The sequence below is a fragment of the Oncorhynchus mykiss genome, chromosome 2 (assembly GCF_057628025.1).
Source record: "Oncorhynchus mykiss isolate SJ-2025 chromosome 2, ASM5762802v1, whole genome shotgun sequence".
In the NCBI taxonomy this organism is placed as follows: Eukaryota; Metazoa; Chordata; class Actinopteri; order Salmoniformes; family Salmonidae; genus Oncorhynchus; species Oncorhynchus mykiss.
Window position 1 is genome coordinate 25669478 of NC_143023.1, and position 22995 is coordinate 25692472.

The 22995-nt window shown below is 47.3% G+C and overlaps 1 protein-coding gene across 1 annotated transcript in view; it reads left to right on the forward strand.

Moving 5' to 3' along the window:
- Positions 1–22995, forward strand: part of LOC110539173 (E3 ubiquitin-protein ligase znrf2) — a 100917-nt gene that overhangs the window by 66286 nt on the left and 11636 nt on the right. The window contains exon 2 of the mRNA XM_021626136.3: positions 3835–3930. Within this exon, the coding sequence (XP_021481811.3) occupies positions 3835–3930 (96 nt within the window). The remainder of the gene's footprint in view (positions 1–3834; positions 3931–22995) is intronic.

A 22995-nucleotide genomic window follows, 5' to 3' on the forward strand; every position in this document is an offset into this window, starting at 1 on the left:
CTCCTGCTTCCATAAAGTAGGCGGTCTCTCTAGTTTTAGCTTCCTCAATGGAAATTACCGAAGCAAAACACTTGCGAAAACTGGTGTCTTCTTTTTGACATTCAATCACCTTCTCAGGGGTGACAGACAAAAGAATGTCATGTAATTGGGGCACAATTTCATTTTCCCCTGCCTTAGTTTTTACGGGGGTAAAAACTGTCGGCATTGCAGAAGGCATACTCGGTGCATTGTCTTCTACCTCAACATTCTCAAAAATGGAACTAGCCAAATCCACCACATCTCCTAGCTTGCGAGATTGTGCCCTCGTTAACACACAAGCAGGAAAAACATGTGGAAATGCTTGAACCAATTTCTCATCTGTAGTTCTGATTTCTGGATTGTCTACTACCTCTAACACAGGAATGACATTACCACCAGCAATATCATTCCCTAGTAGCAATGTGACTCCTTTTACTGGCAGTGTAGATACTACACCAACACGGAAACGTCCTGATACCAAGTCTGACACTAAGTGGACCCAGTGTAAAGGTACAGGTACGGTTTTTGTCTCTATCCCCTGTAATATGACATGTGAGCCACAATACGTTTCAGGAGACCAGGGTAAAGCATCAGTAATGATTACTGACTGCGCCGCCCCAGTGTCTCGTAGGATTTGGATAGGCTTTTGATCAGCTTGTTCTCCTGTTAAGGAAACACAACCGGCAGAGATAAACGGAGCATAGACAGGATCCGGTTTCTCAAATGCTGAATCAACAACTCGATCCAATGGACGAGCCAAAGACTTGACTAAACCCAAACTTTTCATTTTTGGGGACGGTGACAGGGACTGTTTCGGTTTATTTTTCAAAACTTGGCAATCCGCAATCACGTGACCCTTTTGGTGACAGTAAAAACATTCACGGATTTCATGAAAAGGCTTAGGGTTGTCAGAGGAAAAGCGACCTGAACGAGGAACTGATGACGTAATCGTCCGGCCTTCAAAACGTGGTGCACCAAAGACAGTCTTGTGTGTCAAAGCGTACTCATCTGCCAACACTGCTGCTTGGGCCAATGTCACCACTTTCTGTTCATTTAAATGAACTACAATTCTATCTGGGAGGTTGCCTTTAAAGTCCTCCAACAGCATCAACTCCTTAATATCAGCAAAGGTGTTAGCTTTGCTGGCTGAACACCAGCGACTAAACAGAGACTCTTTGTCCCTAACAAATTCAACAAATGTACGGTGAGATGTTTTTTTGTGGTTCCTGAAGCGCTGTCTATAAGCTTCAGGCACCAACTCATAAGCCCACAACACGGTAGTTTTAACTGTATCGTAGTGTAAACTGTCTTCCAGGGAGAGCGCAGCTACTACTTCCTGGGCTTTCCCAGACAATTTACATTGTAACAGGAGCGGCCAAACCTTGAGTGGCCAATGCAGCGCAGCGGCCACACGCTCAAACGCAGAGAAATAAGAATCCACTTCCGACTCTCGGAATGGAGGGACTAAAGCTATGTTTTTACTCACATCGAAGTGGGTTTGATGAGCAGCTTGTGGAGTCGCACTGGAGCGAGCGTCTAGCTCCAGTTGTCGGATCCTCACCTCCTTGTCAGCTTCTATTCTCCTAATTTCAAGTTCAAAATTCATCTGTCTCTATCTTTTTGCTCCATTTCTAACCGAGCCAGCCTCACCTTCAGCCTAGCAGTTCCATCTGAACGACCCGAAGCAGAAGATAAAGGATCGAATCGGACCCCAATGTAAAGGGGGTACGAGGAACCCCTTCCTCCGCCCTGTCCTCCGACTTGGCATCGGAAGGTCTACCCGTCTCCTCTCCTTGCAATGAGAGAATCCGTTCTCTCACTAAACCCTCCCTGACTAGCAACAAAAGCTCAGCCTTTAGGGCTTTCTCAGGGACAAAAAATCCATAATGGTCAGCTATAGCTATAAAGTCTACTTTACGAAACCTACCCAAACAATCAATAGAGGGCACTTCAAAAAACTGATGCAGCCATCTTATACAATGCAGTCTCCTGAACACACTAACTAAACAAGTCATCCAAACTCACAACCTACCATCACACCTCAATCACTAACCACAGAGAGCTCAGAGCAGCAGGGTCCGGTGGGTTTAATGGAAATATCCCGGATGAGCCCCCATTATGTTACGCACGCCTCTATGAAGAGGGAACGCAACACCCTGCTACAACTAAACTCTCTGTGAAGTGAAAGAGGTATGGACTGTAGGCGCGAGTAAGTATGACAACAGACAGAATGTGGTACCGTTTACAAGGACTTTATTCCTTTACACGGTAATATGGGGAAAAGGGGCTGGACTGAACCAAAGCAAAGAAAGTAAATCTCAAAGCCCCCTCTCCTATCTTACCTGCCTACCCACTACTTACCTAATTTAGCACCACCTGGTGCCCTAACCAAAATACAGGGGGTGGTCCGCCCAGGTCTTACCTAGTGTGCCTAGACAGTGAATATACTATGGGTACATGTATGCCCGCGGGCCTCTTGCCTAAGCACTCCCAAGGTGCCTTCCCCTTCCCCCCTGGGAACAAATTAAACAGAATATTAAACAATTTCAAACAAACAAAGGACATCAACTAAGCTCTACCTGAGCAACAAACTCACAAAACATACCAACTCTCAGCAATGAACTCCCAGCAAAAATCAACCTCTATCAAAATCTCTCTGTAATGACCTCCAAGCAAATCTCTCTCAGTAATCCCTACCTCAAATCTCTCCCTCCTGAACAGAACACTGGCTTTTACATAGCTTCTGAATGAATGTGTAACTGGAGACAGCTGTGTCTTGACGAGGGGGCGGGGTCAGCTCTCCAATTAGCCCTGGAGTCGACCAATCAGCTGCTTGAGGGATTTCAGGAAGCCATTTCCTGAAATAAAACACATGCAAATACACAAACTACAACACATAAACTGGGGAACGTAACACATACACACACACTCACTCACATACAATCCACACACTCATACATACACACACACACACACTCATGCATACACACTCACACACATACCTTCTCTCACACATACCTTCTCTCACACATACACACACACATACACACACTCATACACACACACACACACTCATACACACACACACACATACACACACGCTGCTTACCTATTGCAGACTCAGTCTTCCCAGCCTGGTGCAGGTCTACAATTTTGTTTCTGGTGTCCTTTGGCAGCTCTTTGGTCTTGGCCATAGTGGAGTTTGGAGTGTGACTGTTTGAGGTTGTGGACAGGTGTCTTTTATACTGATAACAAGTTCAAACAGGTGCCATTAATACAGGTAACGAGTGGAGGACAGAGGAGCCTCTTAAAGAAGAAGGTCTGTGAGAGCCAGAAATCTTGCTTGTTTCAATGAGTAGTAGCCAGTTTACTCTGGGCACCTTATTCATCCAAGCTACTCAATACTGCCCCCCAGCCATAAGAAGTGTTAACTGTTTAGTGCAGAGCTACCAAACACAATCATTAATAATCTCAGTTTAAAGGGCGTCTCTGCAATCTGCTGCATCATAGTGATAATGTCAAGACAAGCTTTGCAATCAGTGTTAAATATCACCTCATTTTATCATCTTTGCTGTTAATATCACAGGGAGATTATTGAGTGTGACTCATAGAATGTAATTGCAGGAGAATGTAATAGGGAGAATTCAGTTTGTAATGTCAGAGAGAGAATGTCGTGATGGCTGGGCGGAGGAGTGTGGGTGGGTGATGCTGTGTTATGGTAACAGCATAGGTACTTAATGATTTCCCTTTACAGAATTAGATTTCTCATATTTACCACTTGGTCTTCCTTTCCTCCTCCCTTCTCCCTCCATGCAGGCTTCATGTGCCCTGTCTGCTCCAAGTTTGTCTCCACGGATGAGATGGATCTACACATCGTCATGTGCTTGACCAAACCCAGAGTGACTTATAACGGTAAGACTGCTTACTTTACTCCCCTACCCCTAGACTGGTCTCCTTTGCTGAACGGGTGCTTGTGAAGGGGAAGGGCTTAGTGTGTGTGGCCAGACAAGACGTTGCCGTGGCTGTCTGTGAGTTAATTGACAAGCTAATTTATTGCAACATGGTTGCTGTCAGACAGTGTCTGAATGAGCTGCCTGATGTTTGGCAGTTGGAACGACTCCCCTCCTCCCCCTCAATGACTAATGTGACTAGTGTCACGGCAGGTGTTAGCTCTGTGTCTGTGTAATCATAATGGCAAGACAGCGTGTTTTATGGCAGATCTGTTACAGAGGGGACTGTCACTGTCGCTGGACTTCCTGATCTGTCCAATACTGTCTGCCTAAATTGATCAAAATAGCTCTCCTCTCTCTGCAGTTCGATTCAAACACAAACTCTCTCTCTCTGTCTCTCTTTCTCTCTCTCTCTCACTTTAATTTGCCTCCCATTGTGTTGCCGCTTTAATGCCTTAATCAGTCTTTGCACGTTTTCAGTCATTGTCAGTGTATATTAACATATAGTGGAATTACTATGATGCCAAGTACATCATAACAGGCTGGGTAGGGGCTCAGTGGAAGAACAAGTCATATTACTATGGTTATGAGTGATCTAGTCCATAAATAATTGTAATCTAAGGTTCCTAATCAATTGCATCTCTCCCTGGTTTCTTAATCTCTTTCTGACGACTGGTCCAATTGATTTATGGGCCATGTCTTCATAAACAAACTGAGCAGGTCGCAAGTCTTAAGTGGACAGTGAAAACATGTAATGTATTTGATACTGTAATCTCTGCAGGGGAGATGTAAACTAGGATACAGCAGTGAGAGGGGAAAGTTGGAGCCCCCTAGCTTACTTTTAGCCCTGTTTACATTCCTGGTTGAGAAGAAGCAGAGTTCAACAAACACACACACACACTCAGAGCTCAGCCCTCCATCTTATATTAAGAAAGGTCCAGTGGTGTTTGTTTTATCTAAGAACTATCATATCAGTCTTAAAGGGCTGGCTAATTTCCTCTTGCTTCCTCAAGCTCACTGTGTGTTTCTGGAGCACAGAGTAGCACACACCACACACACACCACACACCACACACCCCTCCACACACAAACACACACGCACAAACACACACACACACACACACACACACACACACACACACACACACACACACACACACACACACACACACACACACCACACACCACACCCCCCCCACACACACACACACACACCACACAAACACACACACACACACCACACACACACACCACACACACACACATACACACGCACGCACACACACTCACACATACACACACACACTCACACATACACACACACACACCCCACACAAACACACACTCAGGGCTGAGGAGCCATTTCTGCAGAGCCTCCCCCACTTGTATCTCCCTGCCTCTCTTTTCCACTCCAACTCTAGGTTTAAATACTTCCTACGATGGTCCCAGGCTCTGGAAGTCATTGCCTAACGCCCTAATGAGGAGTTTGTAGTGGCCCCTTCTAAGGGCTAAGTCAGCATGTAGGATTCAGTTAGTCAGAAAACAAATTACCTCATGTTGTCTGCATCCCAAATGGCACCTCATTTGACTAGAGCCCTATCTGCCCTGGGCAAAAGTAGTGTACTATATAGGGAATAGAGGGCCATTGGGAAGAAGTTCAAATCAAATTTTATTTGTCACATACACATGGTTAGCAGATGTTAATGCAAGTGTAGAGAAATGCTTGTGCTTCTAGTTCCGACAATGCAGTAATAACCAACGAGTAATCTAACCTAACAATTTCACAACAGCTACCTTATACACACAAGTGTATATGGTACAGAGTGATGGTACAGAACGGCATAGGCAAGATGCAGTAGATGGTATCGAGTACAATATAAATACATATGAGATGAGTAATGTAGGGTATATAAACATTATATTAAGTGGCATTGTTTAAAGTGGCTAGTGATACATTTTTTACATGTATGGCAGCAGCCACTCAATGTTAGTGGTGGCTGTTTAACAGTCTGATGGCCTTGAGATAGAAGCTGTTTTTCAGTCTCTCGGTCCCTGCTTTGATGCACCTGTACTGACCTCGCCTTCTGGATGATAGCGGGGTGAACAGGCAGTGGCTCAGGTGGTTGTTGTCCTTGATGATCTTTATGGCCTTCCTGTGACATCGGGTGGTGTAGGTGTCCTGGAGGGCAGGTAGTTTGCCCCCGGTGATGCGTTGTGCAGACATCACTACCCTCTGGAGAGCCTTACGGTTGTGGGCGGAGCAGTTGCCGTACCAGGCGATGATACAGCCTGACAGGATGCTCTCGATTGTGCATCTGTAGAAGTTTGTGAGTGCTTTTGGTGACAAGCCAAATTTCTTCAGCCTCCTGAGGTTGAAGAGGCGCTGCTGTCTGTGTGGGTGGACCAATTCAGTTTGTCCATGATGTGTACGCCGAGGAACTTAAAACTTTCTACCCTCTCCACTACTGTCCCGTCGATGTGGATAGGGGGGTGCTCCCTCTGCTGTTTCCTGAAGTCCACAATCATCTCCTTTGTTTTGTTGACGTTGAGTGTGAGGTTATTTTCCTGACACCACACTTCGAGGGCCCTCACTTCCTCCCTGTAGGCCATATCGTCGTTGTTGGTAATCAAGCCTACCACTGTAGTGTCGTCTGCAAACTTGATGATTGAGTTGGAGGCGTGCGTGGTGGGTGAACAGGGAGTACAGGGGAGGGCTCAGAACGCACCCTTGTGGGGCCCCAGTGTTGAGGATCAGCGGGGAGGAGATGTTGTTACCTTCCCTCACCACCTGGGGGCGGCCTGTCAGGAAGTCCAGTACCCAGTTGCACAGGGCGGGGTCGAGACCCAGGGAGCTTGATGACAAGTTTGGAGGGTACTATGGTGTTAAATGCTGAGCTGTAGTCAATGAACATCATTCTCACATAGGTATTCTTCTTGTCCAGATGGGTTAGGGCAGTGTGCAGTGTGGTTGAGATTGCGTCATCTGTGGACCTATTGGGGCGGTAAGCAAATTGGAGTGGGTCTAGGGTGTCAGGTAGGGTGGAGGTGAAATGGTCCTTGACTAGTCTCTCAAAGCACTTCATGATGACGGAAGTGAGTGCTACGGGGCGGTAGTCGTTTAGCTCAGTTACCTTAGCTTTCTTGGGAACAGGAACAAGTGTGGCCCTCTTGAAGCATGTGGGAACAGCAGACTGGGATAAGGATTGATTGAATATGTCCATAAACACACCAGCCAGTTGGTCTGCGCATGCTCTGAAGACGCGGCTTGGGATGCCGTCTGGGCCTGCAGCCTTGCGAGGGTTAACACGTTTAAATGTTTTACTCACGTTGGCTACAGTGAATGAGAGTCCACAGGTTTTGGTAGCGGGCCGTGTCAGTGGCACTGTATTGTCCTCAAAGGTCTTTAGTCTGTCCGGGAGCAAGACATCCTAGTCCACAACGGGGCTGGTTTTCTTTTTGTAATCCGTGATTGACTGTAGACCCTGCCACATACCTCGTGTGTCTGAGCCGTTGAATTGCGACTCTACTTTGTCTCTATACTGACGCTTAGCTTGTTTGATTGCCTTGCGGAGGGAATAGCTACACTGTTTGTATTCGGTCATGTTTCCGGGAGCCCGTCTTGTAGGCTGTATGTCCTCTGGTCATCTCAGGAACTACCATCATGGTGAGGTTACTTGGGCCATCTATGGGAGGAACGAATAACAATGAAGTGTTGGGTAAACATTACCTAGAATATGTTTCTGTCCTGCTCTACTAAACACAGTCTACTAATGATCTCTCCAAATAATGATCTGGATCATGTGTACACAGAGGAATGGTTTGGGATGAAAATAGGCATGTTACATCATTGCATGGAAGGCTGGCTCTCAATGACAAGGTACAATCCATGTCTGTTGTGTATGATTAATGTACAGTATACTGCATACTCTGATACTCACATCTAACATTGAGGCCAATGGGCTGGCTGGTGCCGTTGCTGATTCCGTTGATGACCTCACATCTGAATGGCCCTTCATCGTATCGTGTCACACTGACTATGGTGAGAGTGTTGTTCCCACCACCAAGCCAAACTCGGTCACTGGCTGCCTTTCCCTGGTTAAAAGCAGTGGTTCGCGCTTTCAGTTTCGCACGAATGCTGCCATCAATTCACGGTTTCTGGTTGGGGAATGTTTTAATAGTTGCTGTGTGTACAATGCACTTGCTAATAAACTCGCTCACCGAATCAGCGTATTTGTCAATGTTGTTGTTTGTCACAATGCGGAACATATCCCAATCCACGTGATCAAAGCAATCTTGAAGTGTGGAATTGGGGGGGAATATATGCGGCTGTGATTATAATCGAAAATAATTATCTTGGTAGATAATGCGGTCAACATTTGATTGTGAGGAATCAAGTCAGGGAAACAGAAGGACTTGAGTTCCTGTATGTTGTTATGATCACACCACGTCTCGTTAATCATAAGGCATACCCCCCCCCCCGCCCCCGCCCCTATTCTTACCAAAACGATGCTTGTTTCTGTTGGCGCGATGCGTGAAGAAACCAGCTGGCTGCACCGACTCCGATAGTGTGTCTCGAGTGAGCCATGTTTCCGTGAAGCAAAGAACGTTACAGTCTCTGATGTCCCTCTGGAATGCTACCCTTGCTCGGATTTCATCAAACTTGTTCTCAAGAGACTGGACATTGGCGAGTAGTATGCTAGGGAGCGATGTGCGATGTGCCTGTCTCCGGAGCCTGACCAGAAGACCGCTTCGTCTGCCCCTTTTACGGCGCCGTTGTATTGGTTCGCCGGCTGGGATCCGATCCATTGTCCTGGGTGGTGGGAAAAACACAGGATCCGCTTCAGGAAAGTCGTATTCCTGGTCGTAATGATGGTGAGTTGACGTTGCTCTTATATCCAGTAGTTCTTCCCGACTTTATGTAATAAAACCTAAGATGACTTGGGGTACCAATGTAATAAATAACACGTAAAAAAACAAAATACTGCATAGTTTCCTAGGAACACGAAGCAAGGCAGCCATCTCTGCCGGCACAGGAAGTTTACTGATAAGATTAATAATAATCACACAAATGTATTGTTAGCTCTTGTATACTCCATGACTTCCTCAACATCAACAACATAGCCCAGTGTGCATTCAACACTGAGACATAGTGACTTCTGATGCAATAATATGTGTCTGTTTCTCTTCTCTGAGCAGTCCTCTCACATGCCTCTGGCAGCTCATATGGCCAATATTATTTTTTTCAGCAGAGGTCAAATTCTGGACACTTCTATAACTGTTATATTATTGGATAATGGAGCTTCAGTCCACAGTGACTTGCTGTAAAAGCCTAGTCAAACAGGCATTCATCTTGGCTCAGGAGTGGGTAAGAGTAGCAGCAGCAGTTTCTCTGTGTCTACTGTGATGGAACAGCATTGGGCTGATGATGGCTGAAGGTCAGTAGACCTGGTTTCTCATTCATCAACAAGACGGAGGGAAAGGCATCCTTCATCAAACAGTGGGGGGGGGGGGGTGAATTAGGGTGAATTAAGGGGTGGTAGCCCGTTTTGTGTGTTTGGGTATGTGTGTGTGTGCTTCACTCCTGATATTGTGGTTGTGTTTATGTGCTGTCTGTGACACAATCTCTCCCCTGCCTATCTATATTACAAGAGACCAAGTATGAGTCAAGCCCCAGACAGATGTATCAGTCATGTGGACTTTAAACCGCTTGTTTCGTCTCCCTCAGCCTGAAGAAGGGCTTTTTAAACACACCCAATTGACAGAGAGGACAAGTGCTGCTGTTTAAAGATAATCCCCAGGTTTTAAACAGCCCAACAGCGTTTAAACAAAACCTGCTGGTCATCAGAGATGTGTCACATTCTCCAGTAATGGAGGCCATTTTACTGGGCTAATAGACCTTAGAGAAGACTGGCTGGGGTATGAGTGGTGAGTCATGACTTTCACTCTCTTTACTCCCCCCTCTCATCCTTCTCTGAATAGGTTTCTCCCCCTGTCCTGGCCTGTCCTGGCACCCCTGTAGACAGCCTCTTTTCAGCCAGTCATTATCTTCCTGAGCACTGTGTCCTATGCTGTCCTCCAGGCTTTCTGCACTCTCCACTCCTCTCTAGCTAATCTCTGTTTCAGGAGAGAGAGGGATAGAGGGGGAGTGAGGGAGAGTATGAGAGAGACAGGGATAGAGGGGGAGTGAGGGAGAGAGAAAATGAAAATTGAGAGGGAGATGCAGAAGGAGGGTGAGAGACAGATATACACTATACTCTTAGTAAAGAGTGTGTATGTTTCTGTGTCTGAATATGTAGAAAGAGAGAGAGACACACACAGGGAGAGAGAGAGAGAGAGAGAGAGAGAGAGACACAGAGAGAGAGAGACACAGAGAGAGAGAGACACAGAGAGAGAGAGACACACAGAGAGATAGACACAGAGAGAGAGAGAGACACAGAGAGAGAGAGAGACACACAGAGAGAGAGAGAGATGATTGTTAGTGTTCCCTTTGTGCAGGTCTGGTCTGGCTCATCAGTCATGTGAGGAGGAGTGTAATGGAGGTAGACAGGAGAGATTATCACTGAGCCTTCTCCTCTCCTCCCTACTCTCCTCTCTCAGCACCACTCTGACAGCCAGCTCTGTGTTTCTACCTCTCCTATCCTCTCCTCTCTCAGCACCACTCTGACAGCCAGCTGTGTGTTTCTTCCTCTCCTCTCCTCTCCTCTCCTCTCCTCTCCTCTCCTCTCCTCTCCTCTCCTCTCATCTCCTGTCCTGTCCTGTCCTGTCCTCTCCTCTCCTCTCCTCTCCTCTCTCAGCACCACTCTGACAGCCAGCTCTGTGTTTCTACCTGTCCTCTCCTCTCCTCTCCTCTCCTCTCCTATCCTATCCTCTTCTCTTCTCTTCTCTTCTCTTCTCTTCTCTTCTCTTCTCTTCTCTTCTCTTCTCTTCTCTTCTCTTCTCTTCTCTTCTCTTCTCTTCTCTCCTCTCCTCTCCTCTCCTCTCCTCCTAGTTCTCTCCTCTCCTCTCCTCTCTCAGCACCACTCTGACAGCCAGCTGTGTGTTTCTACCTCTCCTCTCCTCCTCTCCTTTTCTCTCCTCTCCTCTCTCAGCACCACTCTGACAGCCAGCTCTGTGTTTCTACCTGTCCTCTCCTCCTCTCTCCTCTTCTCTCCTCTCCTCTCTCAGCACCACTCTGACAGCCAGCTCTGTGTTTCTACCTGTCCTCTCCTCCTCTCTCCTCTCCTCTCTCAGCACCATTCTGACAGCCAGCTCTGTGTTTCTACCTGTCCTCTCCTATCCTCTTCTCTTCTCTTCTCTTCTCTTCTCTCCTCTCCTCCCATCTCTCAGCACCACTCTGACAGCCAGCTCTGTGTTTCAACCTCTCCTCTCCTCTCCTCTCCTCTCCTCTCTCAGCACCACTCTGACAGCGAGCTCTGTGTTTCTACCTGTCCTCTCCTCTCCTATCCTCTTCTCTTCTCTTCTCTTTTCTCCTCTCCTCTCCTCTCTCAGCACCACTCTGACAGCCAGCACTGTGTTTCTACCTCTCCTCTCCTCCTCTCTCCTCCTCTCCTCTCTCAACACCACTCTGACAGCCAGCTCTGTGTTTCTACCTGTCCTCTCCTATCCTCTTCTCTTCCCTTCTCTTCCCTTCTCTTCTCTTCTCTTCTCTTCTCTTCTCTTCTCTTCTCTTCTCTTCTCTCCTCTCCTCTCCTCTCCTCTCCTCTCCGCTCTCAGCACCACTCTGACAGCCAGCTCTGTGTTTCTACCTCTCCTCTCCTCCTCTTCTATCCTCTCCTCTCCTCTCTCAGCACCACTCTGACAGCCAGCTCTGTGTTTCTACCTCTCCTCTCCACTCCTCTCCTTTCCTCTTCTCTTCTTTCCTCCTCTCTCCTCTCTCAGCTCCACTCTGACAGCCAGCTCTGTGTTTCTACCTGTTCTCTCCTCCTCTCTTCTCTCCTCTCCTCTCTCAGCACCACTCTGACAGCCAGCTCTGTTTCTACCTCTCCTCTTCTCTCCTCTCCTCTCTCAGCACCACTCTGACAGCCAGTTCTGTGTTTCTACCTCTCCACTTCTCTCCTCTCCTCTCTCAGCACCACTCTGACAGCCAGCTCTGTGTTTCTACCTGTCCTCTCCTCCTCTCTTCTCTCCTCTCTCAGCACCACTCTGACAGCCAGCTCTTTGTTTCTACCTGTCCTCTCCTCTCCTCTCTCAGCACCACTCTGACAGCCAGCTCTGTGTTTCTACCTCTCCTCTTCTCTCCTCTCCTCTCTCAGCACCACTCTGACAGCCTGCTCTGTGGGTTTACCTCTCCTCTTCTCTCGTCTCCTCTCTCAGCACCACTCTGACAGCCAGCTCTGTGTTTCTACCTGTCCTCTCCTCCTCTCTTCTCTCCTATCCTCTCCTCTCTCAGCACCACTCTGACAGCCTGCTCTGTGGGTTTACCTCTCCTCTCCTCCTCTCCTCTCTCAGCACCACTCTGACAGCCTGCTCTGTGTTTCTACCTCTCCTGTCCTCTCCTCTTCTCTCCTCTCCTCTCTCAGCACCACTCTGACAGCCTGCTCTGTGTTTCTACCTCTCCTGTCCTCTCCTCTCCTCTCCTCTCTCAGCACCACTCTGACAGCCAGCTCTGTGTTTCTACCTCGCCTCTTCTCTACTCTCCTCTCTCAGCACCACTCTGACAGCCTGCTCTGTGGGTTTACCTCTCCTCTTCTCTACTCTCCTCTCTCAGCACCACTCTGACAGCCTGCTCTGTGTTTCTACCTCTCCTGTCCTGTCCTCTCCTCTCCTCTCTCAGCACCACTCTGACAGCCTGCTCTGTGTTTCTACCTCTCCTGTCCTCTCCTCTTCTCTCCTCTCCTCTCTCAGCACCACTCTGACAGCCTGCTCTGTGTTTCTACCTCTCCTGTCCTCTCCTCTTCTCTTCTCTCCTCTCTCAGCACCACTCTGACAGCCAGCTCTGTGTTTCTACCTCTTCTATTTTTCTGCAGTACGGGACAGGAGAGAGAAAGAGAGGGAGAAAGAGGAAGCTTATTTTTCACACCTGGCTCTACCCCCCAAGCGAATCCCATTACCTCTCTCACTTACCCCCCCCCTCTCTCTCTCTTTCTCTCTCTTTCTCTATCTCCTTCACTCTGTCTCCCTCTCTCTCTCTCTCTCCCTCGCTGTACTCCTTCTCTCTCGCTCTCTCTCTCTCCTTCTCTCTCGCTCTCTCTCTCTCCTTCTCTCTCGCTCTCTCTCTCCTTCTCTCTCTCTCTCCTTCTCTCTTGCTCTCTCCTTCTCTCTCGCTCTCTCTCTCTCCTTCTCTCTCGCTCTCTCTCTCTCCTCTCTCGCTCTCTCTCTCTCCTCTCTCTCTCTCCTTCTCTCTCGCTCTCTCGCTGTACTCTCTCTCCCTCGCTGTACTCTCTCTCTCCCTCGCTGTACTCTCTCTCCCTCGCTGTACTCTCTCTCTCCCTCGCTGTACTCTCTCTCTCCCTCGCTCTACTCTCTCTCTCCCTCGTTTCTCTCTCTCTTCTCTCTCTCTCTCTCTCTCTCTCTCTCTCTCTCCTTCCCTCAGGTTCATACATACACAATGTGATGCTGTTCATACTGTATGCCCCCCACTTTACTGCAGACAGAGGGGACCTATCTGCATTCTGTTCACACACACACACACACACACACACACACACACACACACACACTTAGTAGGAGAGACGTGCTAGGGGAGAGGTTTGCTCAGAGCTGCAGGGCTGTAGCAGGACATCCTATGGACCACTCTACATCCCTGTCACATGACACCATCTCACTAGGGAATACCTACCTACACTGTCCTGTTCCTGAGACACTCTGATTGGACCAGGAAACAGGAAGTAGCAGTAGGACTGAGCAACCAATGAGAGTGAGGGAGGGGACTCTCCCTCCACAGTCCAGGCACTCAAACTGGACACTCCAGATATTGCATCTACTGTCCAGCCCCCTCCTTGTCTGTGCACAAAACACACTCACACAGAGACACACAGTACAGTAGCCTGTCAGATGTACTGTTACAGAGGGGTGTTGGTGATGAACTCTGAGAACACTGCAGTACTGCTGTTAGTGCTGGAGACTGGTGTTGTGACTGTCTGTCTGTCTGGGGAGAATGTCTGGGCTTTTATTAGGGGGGCAGGGGGACATGTCGTGTGGGTGTCTACCTAAGAGGGAAAGGCAGGTGTAGCTTAGCTAGTATTAGTATATTAGGGAATAGAGTGTAAGTGTACTGTAGTAGTGTACTGGGAGACAGTGCTAGGACAGGGAAACTAGTGAGCACAGAACTGCTAGACGCCTTCTCAGCAGGGGATTTCTATCGTCATGGAAATGCACACACATCAGCAAAGATCAAAACACAGGTTCTCACATCCTTTAGTAACTTTGTTTTTCCACCATGTCCCAGCCAAGAATAACAGAGAAAAACAGGAGTGTTGTGAGGTGTCAATCATGGTACAATATTACCATAAATCAAACGGTGAAACCCTATTCTAACATGGAACAAACCGTAGAACATGTGGCCTATCTATTTCTATCTGTCAGAGCAACAGACTCTCTGACCACCACCAGGAGAGGGCTGTCTCCAGCCTCCACACTCCAGCCTCCACACTCCAGCCTCCACACTCCAGCCTCCACACTCCAGCCTCCACACTCCACACTCCAGCCTCCACACTCCAGCCTCCACACTCCAGCCTCCACACTCCACACTCCACACTCCAGCCTCCACACTCCAGCCTCCACACTCCAGCCTCCACACTCCACACTCCACACTACAGCCTCCACACTACAGCCTCCACACTCCAGCCTCCACACTCCACACTCCACACTCCACACTACACACTCCAGCCTCCACACTCCAGCCTCCACACTCCACACTCCACACTCCACACTCCACACTCCAGCCTCCACACTCCAGCCTCCACACTCCAGCCTCCACACTCCACACTCCACACTACACATTCCACACTCCACACTCCAGCCTCCACACTCCAGCCTCCGCACTCCACACTCCACACTACACACTCCACACTCCACACTCCACACTCCACACTACACACTCCACACTACACACTCCACACTCCACACTCCACACTCCACAATCCCACCACCACACTCCAGCCTCCACACTCCAGCATCCACACTACACACTCCACACTCCACACTCCAGCCTCCACACTACCACCTCCACACTCCACACTACACACTCCACACTCCAGCCTCCACACTCCACACTCCAGCCTCCACACTCCACACTCCCACCTCCACACTACACACTCCACACTCCACACTCCAGCCTCCACACTCCACACTACACACTACACACTCCACACTGCACACTCCACACTCCACACTCCAGCCCTGTGGTTCTATGCAGGCTGTGAGTAGGGCTGTTTTCAGACTGTGACTAGGGCTGTTTACAGACTATGACTAGGGCTGTTTACAGACTGTGACTAGGGCTGTTTACAGGCAGTGACTAGGGCTGTTTACAGGCTGTGACTAGGGCTGTTTACAGACTGTGACTAGGGCTGTTTGCAGGCTGTGACTAGGGCTGTTTACAGACTGTGACTAGGGCTGTTTACAGACTGTGACTAGGGCTGTTTACAGGCTGTGACTAGGACTGTTTACAGGCTGTGACTAGGGCTGTTTACAGGCTGTGACTAGGGCTGTTTACAGACTGTGACTAGGGCTGTTTACAGGCTGTGACTAGGGCTGTTTACAGACTGTGACTAGGGCTGTTTACAGACTGTGACTAGGGCTGTTTACAGGCTGTGACTAGGGCTGTTTACAGGCTGTGACTAGGGCTGTTTACAGGCTGTGACTAGGGCTGTTTACAGACTGTGACTAGGGCTGTTTACAGGCTGTGACTAGGGCTGTTTGCAGGCTGTGACTAGGGCTGTTTGCAGGCTGTGACTGGGGTTGTTTACAGGCTGTGACTAGGGCTGTTTGCAGGCTGTGACTAGTGCTGTTTACAGACTGTGACTAGGGCTGTTTACAGGCTGTGACTAGGGCTGTTTGCAGGCTTTGACAAGGCTGTGGAGGGGAGAGTGCAGCTGGTTTTGGCCTGGTTGATTAAATGGTCAGTCTGGCTCTTTCTCTGTTTCTCTCTCTCCACCCCCCCTCTCGTTCTCTCTCTCTCTCCTCTCTTTTCCCTCTCTGGGTATGCCTGCCTGCCTGCCTGCCTGCCTGCCTGCCTGCCTGCCTGCCTGCCTGCCTGCCTGCCTGCCTGCCTGCTGCCCTGCATGTTAAAGCTGCTCCTCTTGGCTCAGTGTCAGAGCAAGGTTCTCTGCTGGGACTCTCCACATTCCAACTTACTGCCAACTTCCTTTTCAGCAAAAACACCACAGAACAGCCCGAAAAGCAGGGACTAATCGATACCTGTCCACACTGACTAATCATCATGGCTTTATCTCCCTGTCCTTCTGTAATTAGCCTATAGGGGCTTCCTGCCCAGCCCGTGCCACACAGAGAGGACTTCAGTGTGTGTGTGTATGCGTGGCCCTCCAGGTCTAAAAGGAGTCCTTGTGTCTTTAGAGTTACCCAGGATCTGTGCTGTTGAATCAGACTCAGGGCTCAGTGGTGTGTTGTGTTCACTGTTAAGAATGAGAGGAGGCTCAACATTGATCCTGTGGTATCGTCTAAATTAATCTTTAGCCATGGTTTAGTGCTCTGTTGTGTATGAACTGGACAGAGAAAGCAGACAGGGAATGTATTATACTAGATAGGATTCGTTATCTAGCCTAATACAGTCACGTTGGTCTAAATCATGTTTTTGAGAGAAGTAGAATACATTCTGAACACTATTGATGATGATTTTTATCTTGGTGGTGTTCATCTGTCGGCTACATTAGAGGGCATTCAGGTTAATAATACACTGTATTAATATGCCATTCCTTCTCTTGGTCAGCGCTCATGATTTAAATTAGGCCTAGTCCCAAATGGGCCCTGGTCAAAAGTAAGGGAATAGGCTGCCATTTGGGGCGGACACTTACTGTCACGTTTCCTTCCTCCCATTTCTAGCTAGAGAGACAGTTTTTCCAGAGATTGTTTTGCTAATCATCCGTTCTGTGTCTGTCTGGTATATAGACGACCCATGACACACGCTAACGTCACCGACCCCATTACCACAGTAACATGGTCCTCCATCACGACGCAGGCCTCTGACCTGTCATTAGACTCAAAGATGGTGAATCAGCTGCGCATGTTAACGAGGGTGTGTGTGTGCGTGCATGTGTGTGTGTGCGTGCGTGTCTAATGAGGTGATTGAAATGAGTGTCCAATGGACTGTGTTGAGGGAGAAGCTAATGATGTCTTTATGAGGCCTGTGTAGTTTAATGTTGATCAAGCCTGTTCTCTGGGTCCCTAACTGTCCCTGTCTGTGTGTCCTGAGACTATGACTAGCTGAGCTCAGTCCAGACAGCACACACTAACAGAGGTTAGAAGCTGTAATCTTTTACTTTTAGCACACACTCACACATGCATGTACACACATGTGTACAAACTCTATCTCTCTCTCGCTCTCTCACACACACACTCACACACCCCTTACACCAAACACACTCACTCGTAAATACACACACACACTACATCCTGAAGGTGTTTAATCAGCATGTCCATGTGCTTCTGAGCTGTTTGCTTTGTGCACCTCAAGGACAGTCTCTAAAAGCCTCCTCGCTTCCTCCTCCCTCCCCATCCTCCTCCTCCCCACCTCCTCTCTCCCCCATCATCCTCCTCCCCACCTCCTCCTCCTCCCCCACCTTCTCCTTCCCCCATCACCCCCCCTCCCCCAACCTCTACCTCGTCCCTCCTCCTCCCCATCCTCTCATACCATCCCCATTGCCATCAATTGAATTTAAACACATGACATTGCCACAATGTCTCCTCTTTGTTTAAGCAAACAAGTATAGCCTGTAAAACTAGAATGGCCTAGAATAGTGTGTGTGTGTGTGTGTGTGTGTGTGTGTGTGTGTGTGTGTGTGTGTGTGTGTGTGTGTGTGTGTGTGTGTGTGTGTGTGTGTGTGTGTGTGAGAGAGAGAGAGGCACTCTGTTATCATAAAAGGGAGAAGGACAGATAGAGTAGGAAACAGGTGGAGGAAAGAGGGCTTACCCTGCACACTCCCCCCTCCCACCTTCCTTTATTGAGGGAACCAGACGAGGGAGCAGGGGAGGTCTTGACCTGGGTTGGGTCGGAGTGGAAAGTGTCAGAGGTCATGTTGAGATATTGTCTGATACCCTGCTGGTGCTTTGGTCTGATCACTCCCTGATCCTGCACTGGCTAGTCTGTTTCAAATCAAATTTTATTTGTCACATGCTTTGTAAACAACAGGTGAGACTAACAGTGAAATGCTTAGTTCCTGGCCCTTCCCTTCAATGCAGAGAGAAAATAAGAAATAATAGAAAAATAATAACACAAGGAATAAATGCACAATGAGTAACGATAACGTGGCTGTATACACGGGGTACCAGTACCAACGTATTGTCACAGTCTCACGTCAGAGTTAGACATTCATCCATGTTTCTCAGATGTCAAATTTCAAAGATGTTCCAAATGTCACATTTTTAAGTGTTTGGTTACTTCTCTGTATCATTCCAAGTTTAAGTTTAGGCATTAACTCTGAAATCTTAAGGTTAGGCATTAACTCTGAATTCTTAAGGTTAGGCATTAACTCTGAATTCTTAAGGTTAGGCATTAACTCTGAAATCTTAAGGTTAGGCATTAACTCTGAATTCTTAAGGTTAGGCATTAACTCTGAAATCTTAAGGTTAGGCATTAACTCTGAAATCTTAAGGTTAGGCATTAACTCTGAATTCTTAAGGTTAGGCATTAACTCTGAAATCTTAAGGTTAGGCATTAACTCTGAATTCTTAAGGTTAGGCATTAACTCTGAATTCTTAAGGTTAGGCATTAACTCTGAAATCTTAAGGTTAGGCATTAACTCTGAATTCTTAAGGTTAGGCATTAACTCTGAATTCTTAAGGTTAGGCATTAACTCTGAATTCTTAAGGTTAGGCATTAACTCTGAAATCTTAAGGTTAGGCATTAACTCTGAATTCTTAAGGTTAGGCATTAACTCTGAATTCTTAAGGTTAGGCATTAACTCTGAATTCTTAAGGTTAGGCATTAACTCTGAATTCTTAAGGTTAGGCATTAACTCTGAATTCTTAAGGTTAGGCATTAACTCTGAAGGGGTAAGGTGAGGGTTAACTTTTGGAACCATAGGCAGATGCTTACACCTATCCGCCATCCCCGTCCACAACGCCCTAGCAAAACCTCAACCTAATTGAAAGTAACAGCCTCACTGTTGCCCCTAGTGGCCGGTTTCCATGTCATCTCCCAACGTCCTCAGACATGGATGGACGTTGAATACCGACTTGAATCACGGGTGACCTGGCTGACCAGTACAGAGTGGATGTGCAGGGGTGAAATGTAAATGAGGTAGATGTGTACATATAGGTAGGGATAAAGTGACTAGGCAACAGGATGGATAATAAACTGAAACAGCAACACGTATGTGATGAGTCAAAGGAGATACTGCAAAAATGGTCAATCAGATAGTCCGGGTAGCTATTGGTTAACGATTTAGCTAACTATATATGGCTTGGGGATATAAGCTGTTCAGGGTCCTGGTGGTTCCAGACTTGGTGCTCCGGTACTGCTTGCCGTGCGTTAGCAGAGAGAACAGTCTATGACTTGGGTGGCTGGTGTCTTTGACAGTTTTTAGGGCCTTTCTCTGACACCGCCTTGTATAGTGGTCCTGGAAGGCAGGGAGCTCGGCCCCTGTGATGTACTGGGCCGTACGCACTCCTCCTTGCGCTCAGATGCCAAGCAGTTACTATACCAAGCGGTGATGCAGCCAGTCAAGATGCTCTCAATGGTGCAGCTGTAGAACTTTTTGAGGATCTCAAAGGGCTTTGTACTGTTCACGCTACTACAGTGGATACAATATAAATAAACGTTATGCGTTATCTCGCTCGATGCTGCCTTCGAATCCCGTCTCAAATTCCTTTTCAGTTACCTTCTGGCAAAAATGCTACCAACCAGCCAATAGGTTGCAGGCAGCTGCCTTTGGATTGGGACACAGCCATGCTATATACTGTTACTGCATATATGATATACAAATAACTGCCAAAATAATGGCCTGCCTAGCATTTTATACATGACCCAAAGCATGATGGGATGTTAATTAACTCAGGAACCACACCTGTGTGGAAGCACCTGCTTTCAATATACGTTGTATCCCTCATTTACTCACGTGTTTCCATTATTTTGACAGTTAACTGTACACACAATGTGTATGTGCAGTTATGTGTGTGTGTGTGGTACATGGTGTTGTCCCTCCCTCTATCTGTCAAGGTCACTGAGAGGATGTCATAAATCCAGTCTAAAGCACTGACCATCCCAGTCTCAGCTCTGAGCAGCCTGCTGCCTGCAGCCCAACACATACCCACCACTCCAATGTCATGTACACCAGAAACACTGCTGCTTAGCTCTGTTTACCGTGCACGTACACACACACACACACACACACACACACACACACACACACACACACACACACACACATGCAGCCCAGGTCTATTCCTGTAGCAGTGGAAACAGAGTCCAGGCTAAGCTGAACACATACACACCACAGCAGCTGCCCTGTCACTGATCTCCTATTGGATAGAGTCTAGAACCCAACTGTTAGCAGCTCCAGCAGGCTTAAAGGTTACATCACACTCAGCTCTTGTCATGCCTGATGGCACAGATAAAGCACACACACACTGACAGTCACTAACGGTCAGCTATGGATTTAAGTTCAACTCCATTTAAGAGCCAATGCCACCTCACATGCTCTCATATCAATGTCCCTGTAACTCTAACTATAGTGAAATGAAAACAATTTGATCACCTCAGAATCAGATCAGAGAGAACACTGTATTGTTAAATAAGAGATCAATCATATCAATATTTTATTGGGCACATACACGTGTATACCAGATGTTATTGCGGGTTTAGCAAAATGCTTGCGTTTCTAGCTCCGACAGTGCAGTAATATCTAACAAGTGATATCTAACAGTTTCACAACATATACCCAATACACACAAATCTAAGTAAAAGAATGAAATTAAGAATATGTAAATATATGGATGAGCAATGTCAGAGCGGCATAGACTAAGATCATGAAGAACTGTAGCTTCTGGTTGGATCACACCCTATTCAGATCATGAAGATATGTAGCTTCTGGCTGGATCACACCCTATTCAGATCATGAAGAACTGTAGCTTTTGCTTGGATCACACCCTATTCAGATCATGAAGATCTGTAGCTTTTGCTTGGATCACACCCTATTCAGATCATGAAGATCTGTAGCTTCTGGTTGGATCACACCCTATTCAGATCATGAAGAACTGTAGCTTCTGGTTGGATCACACCCTATTCAGATCATGAAGTGCTGTAGCTTCTGGTTGGATCACACCCTATTCAGATAATGAAGTGCTGTAGCTTCTGGTTGGATCACACCCTATTCAGATCATGAAGAACTGTAGCTTCTGGTTGGATCACAGCCTATTCAGATCATGAAGTACTGTAGCTTCTGGTTGGATCACACCCTATTCAGATCATGAAGTACTGTAGCTTCTGGTTGGATCACACCCTATTCAGATCATGAAGAACTGTAGCTTCTGGTTGGATCACACCCTATTCAGATCATGAAGAACTGTAGCATCTGGTTGGATCACACCCTATTCAGATCATGAAGTGCTGTAGCTTCTGGTTGGATCACACCCTATTCAGATCATGAAGAACTGTATCTTCTGGTTGGATCAGACCCTATTCAGATCATGAAGAACTGTAGCTTTTGCTTGGATCACACCCTATTCAGATCATGAAGAACTGTAGCTTCTGGTTGGATCACACCCTATTCAGATCATGAAGAACTGTAGCTTCTGGTTGGATCACACCCTATTCAGATCATGAAGAACTGTAGCTTTTGCTTGGATCACACCCTATTCAGATCATGAAGTGCTGTAGCTTCTGGTTGGATCACACCCTATTCAGATCATGAAGTACTGTAGCTTCTGGTTGGATCAGACCCTATTCAGATCATGAAGAACTGTAGCTTTTGCTTGGATCACACCCTATTCAGATCATGAAGAACTGTAGCTTCTGGTTGGATCATACCCTATTCAGATCATGAAGAACTGTAGCTTCTGGTTGGATCACACCCTATTCAGATCATGAAGTACTGTAGCTTCTGGTTGGATCACACCCTATTCAGATCATGAAGTGCTGTAGCTTCTGGTTGGATCACACCCTATTCAGATCATGAAGTACTGTAGCTTCTGGTTGGATCACACCCTATTCAGATAATGAAGAACTGTAGCTTCTGGTTACATTACACCCTATTCTCTCTTTAGTGCACTACTTTTGACAAGGGCCCGTTTACTGTGGAGTGAGCACTATTTTGGGTTTATACTGTACATACTGCACTGCACTTACTCTTGCATGCACATATACTCTCTCTGACTCTCTCTGCCTCTCTCTCTCTCTCTCTCTCTCTCTCTCTCTCTCTCTCTCTCTCTCTCTCTCTCTCTCTCTCTCTCTCTCTCTCTCTCTCTCTCTCTCTCTCTCTCTCTCTCTCTCTCTCTCTCTCTCTCTCTCTCTCTCTCTCTCTCTCTCTCTCTCTCTCTCTCTCTCTCTCTCTCTCTCTCTCTCTCTCTCTCTCTCTCTCTCTCTCTCTCTCTCTCTCTCTCTCTCTCTCTCTCTCTCTCTCTCTCTCTCTCTCTCTCTCTCTCTCTCTCTCTCTCTCTCTCTCTCTCTCTCTCTCTCTCTCTCTCTCTCTCTCTCTCTCTCTCTCTCTCTCTCTCTCTCTCTCTCTCTCTCATATATACCCACACACATCCAAACACTGTCTATCAGGTACCTGCCGTTCCCCTGGTAATGCTTATACATTAATTGTCTCCAAGAGATAATAAATATAAAGTGCTGATGTCATCATGCCTCGTTCTATCGCTCTCTCTTGCTCCCTCGCTCCGCCATGCTGTTTGTCATCATAATTTTTCCACCC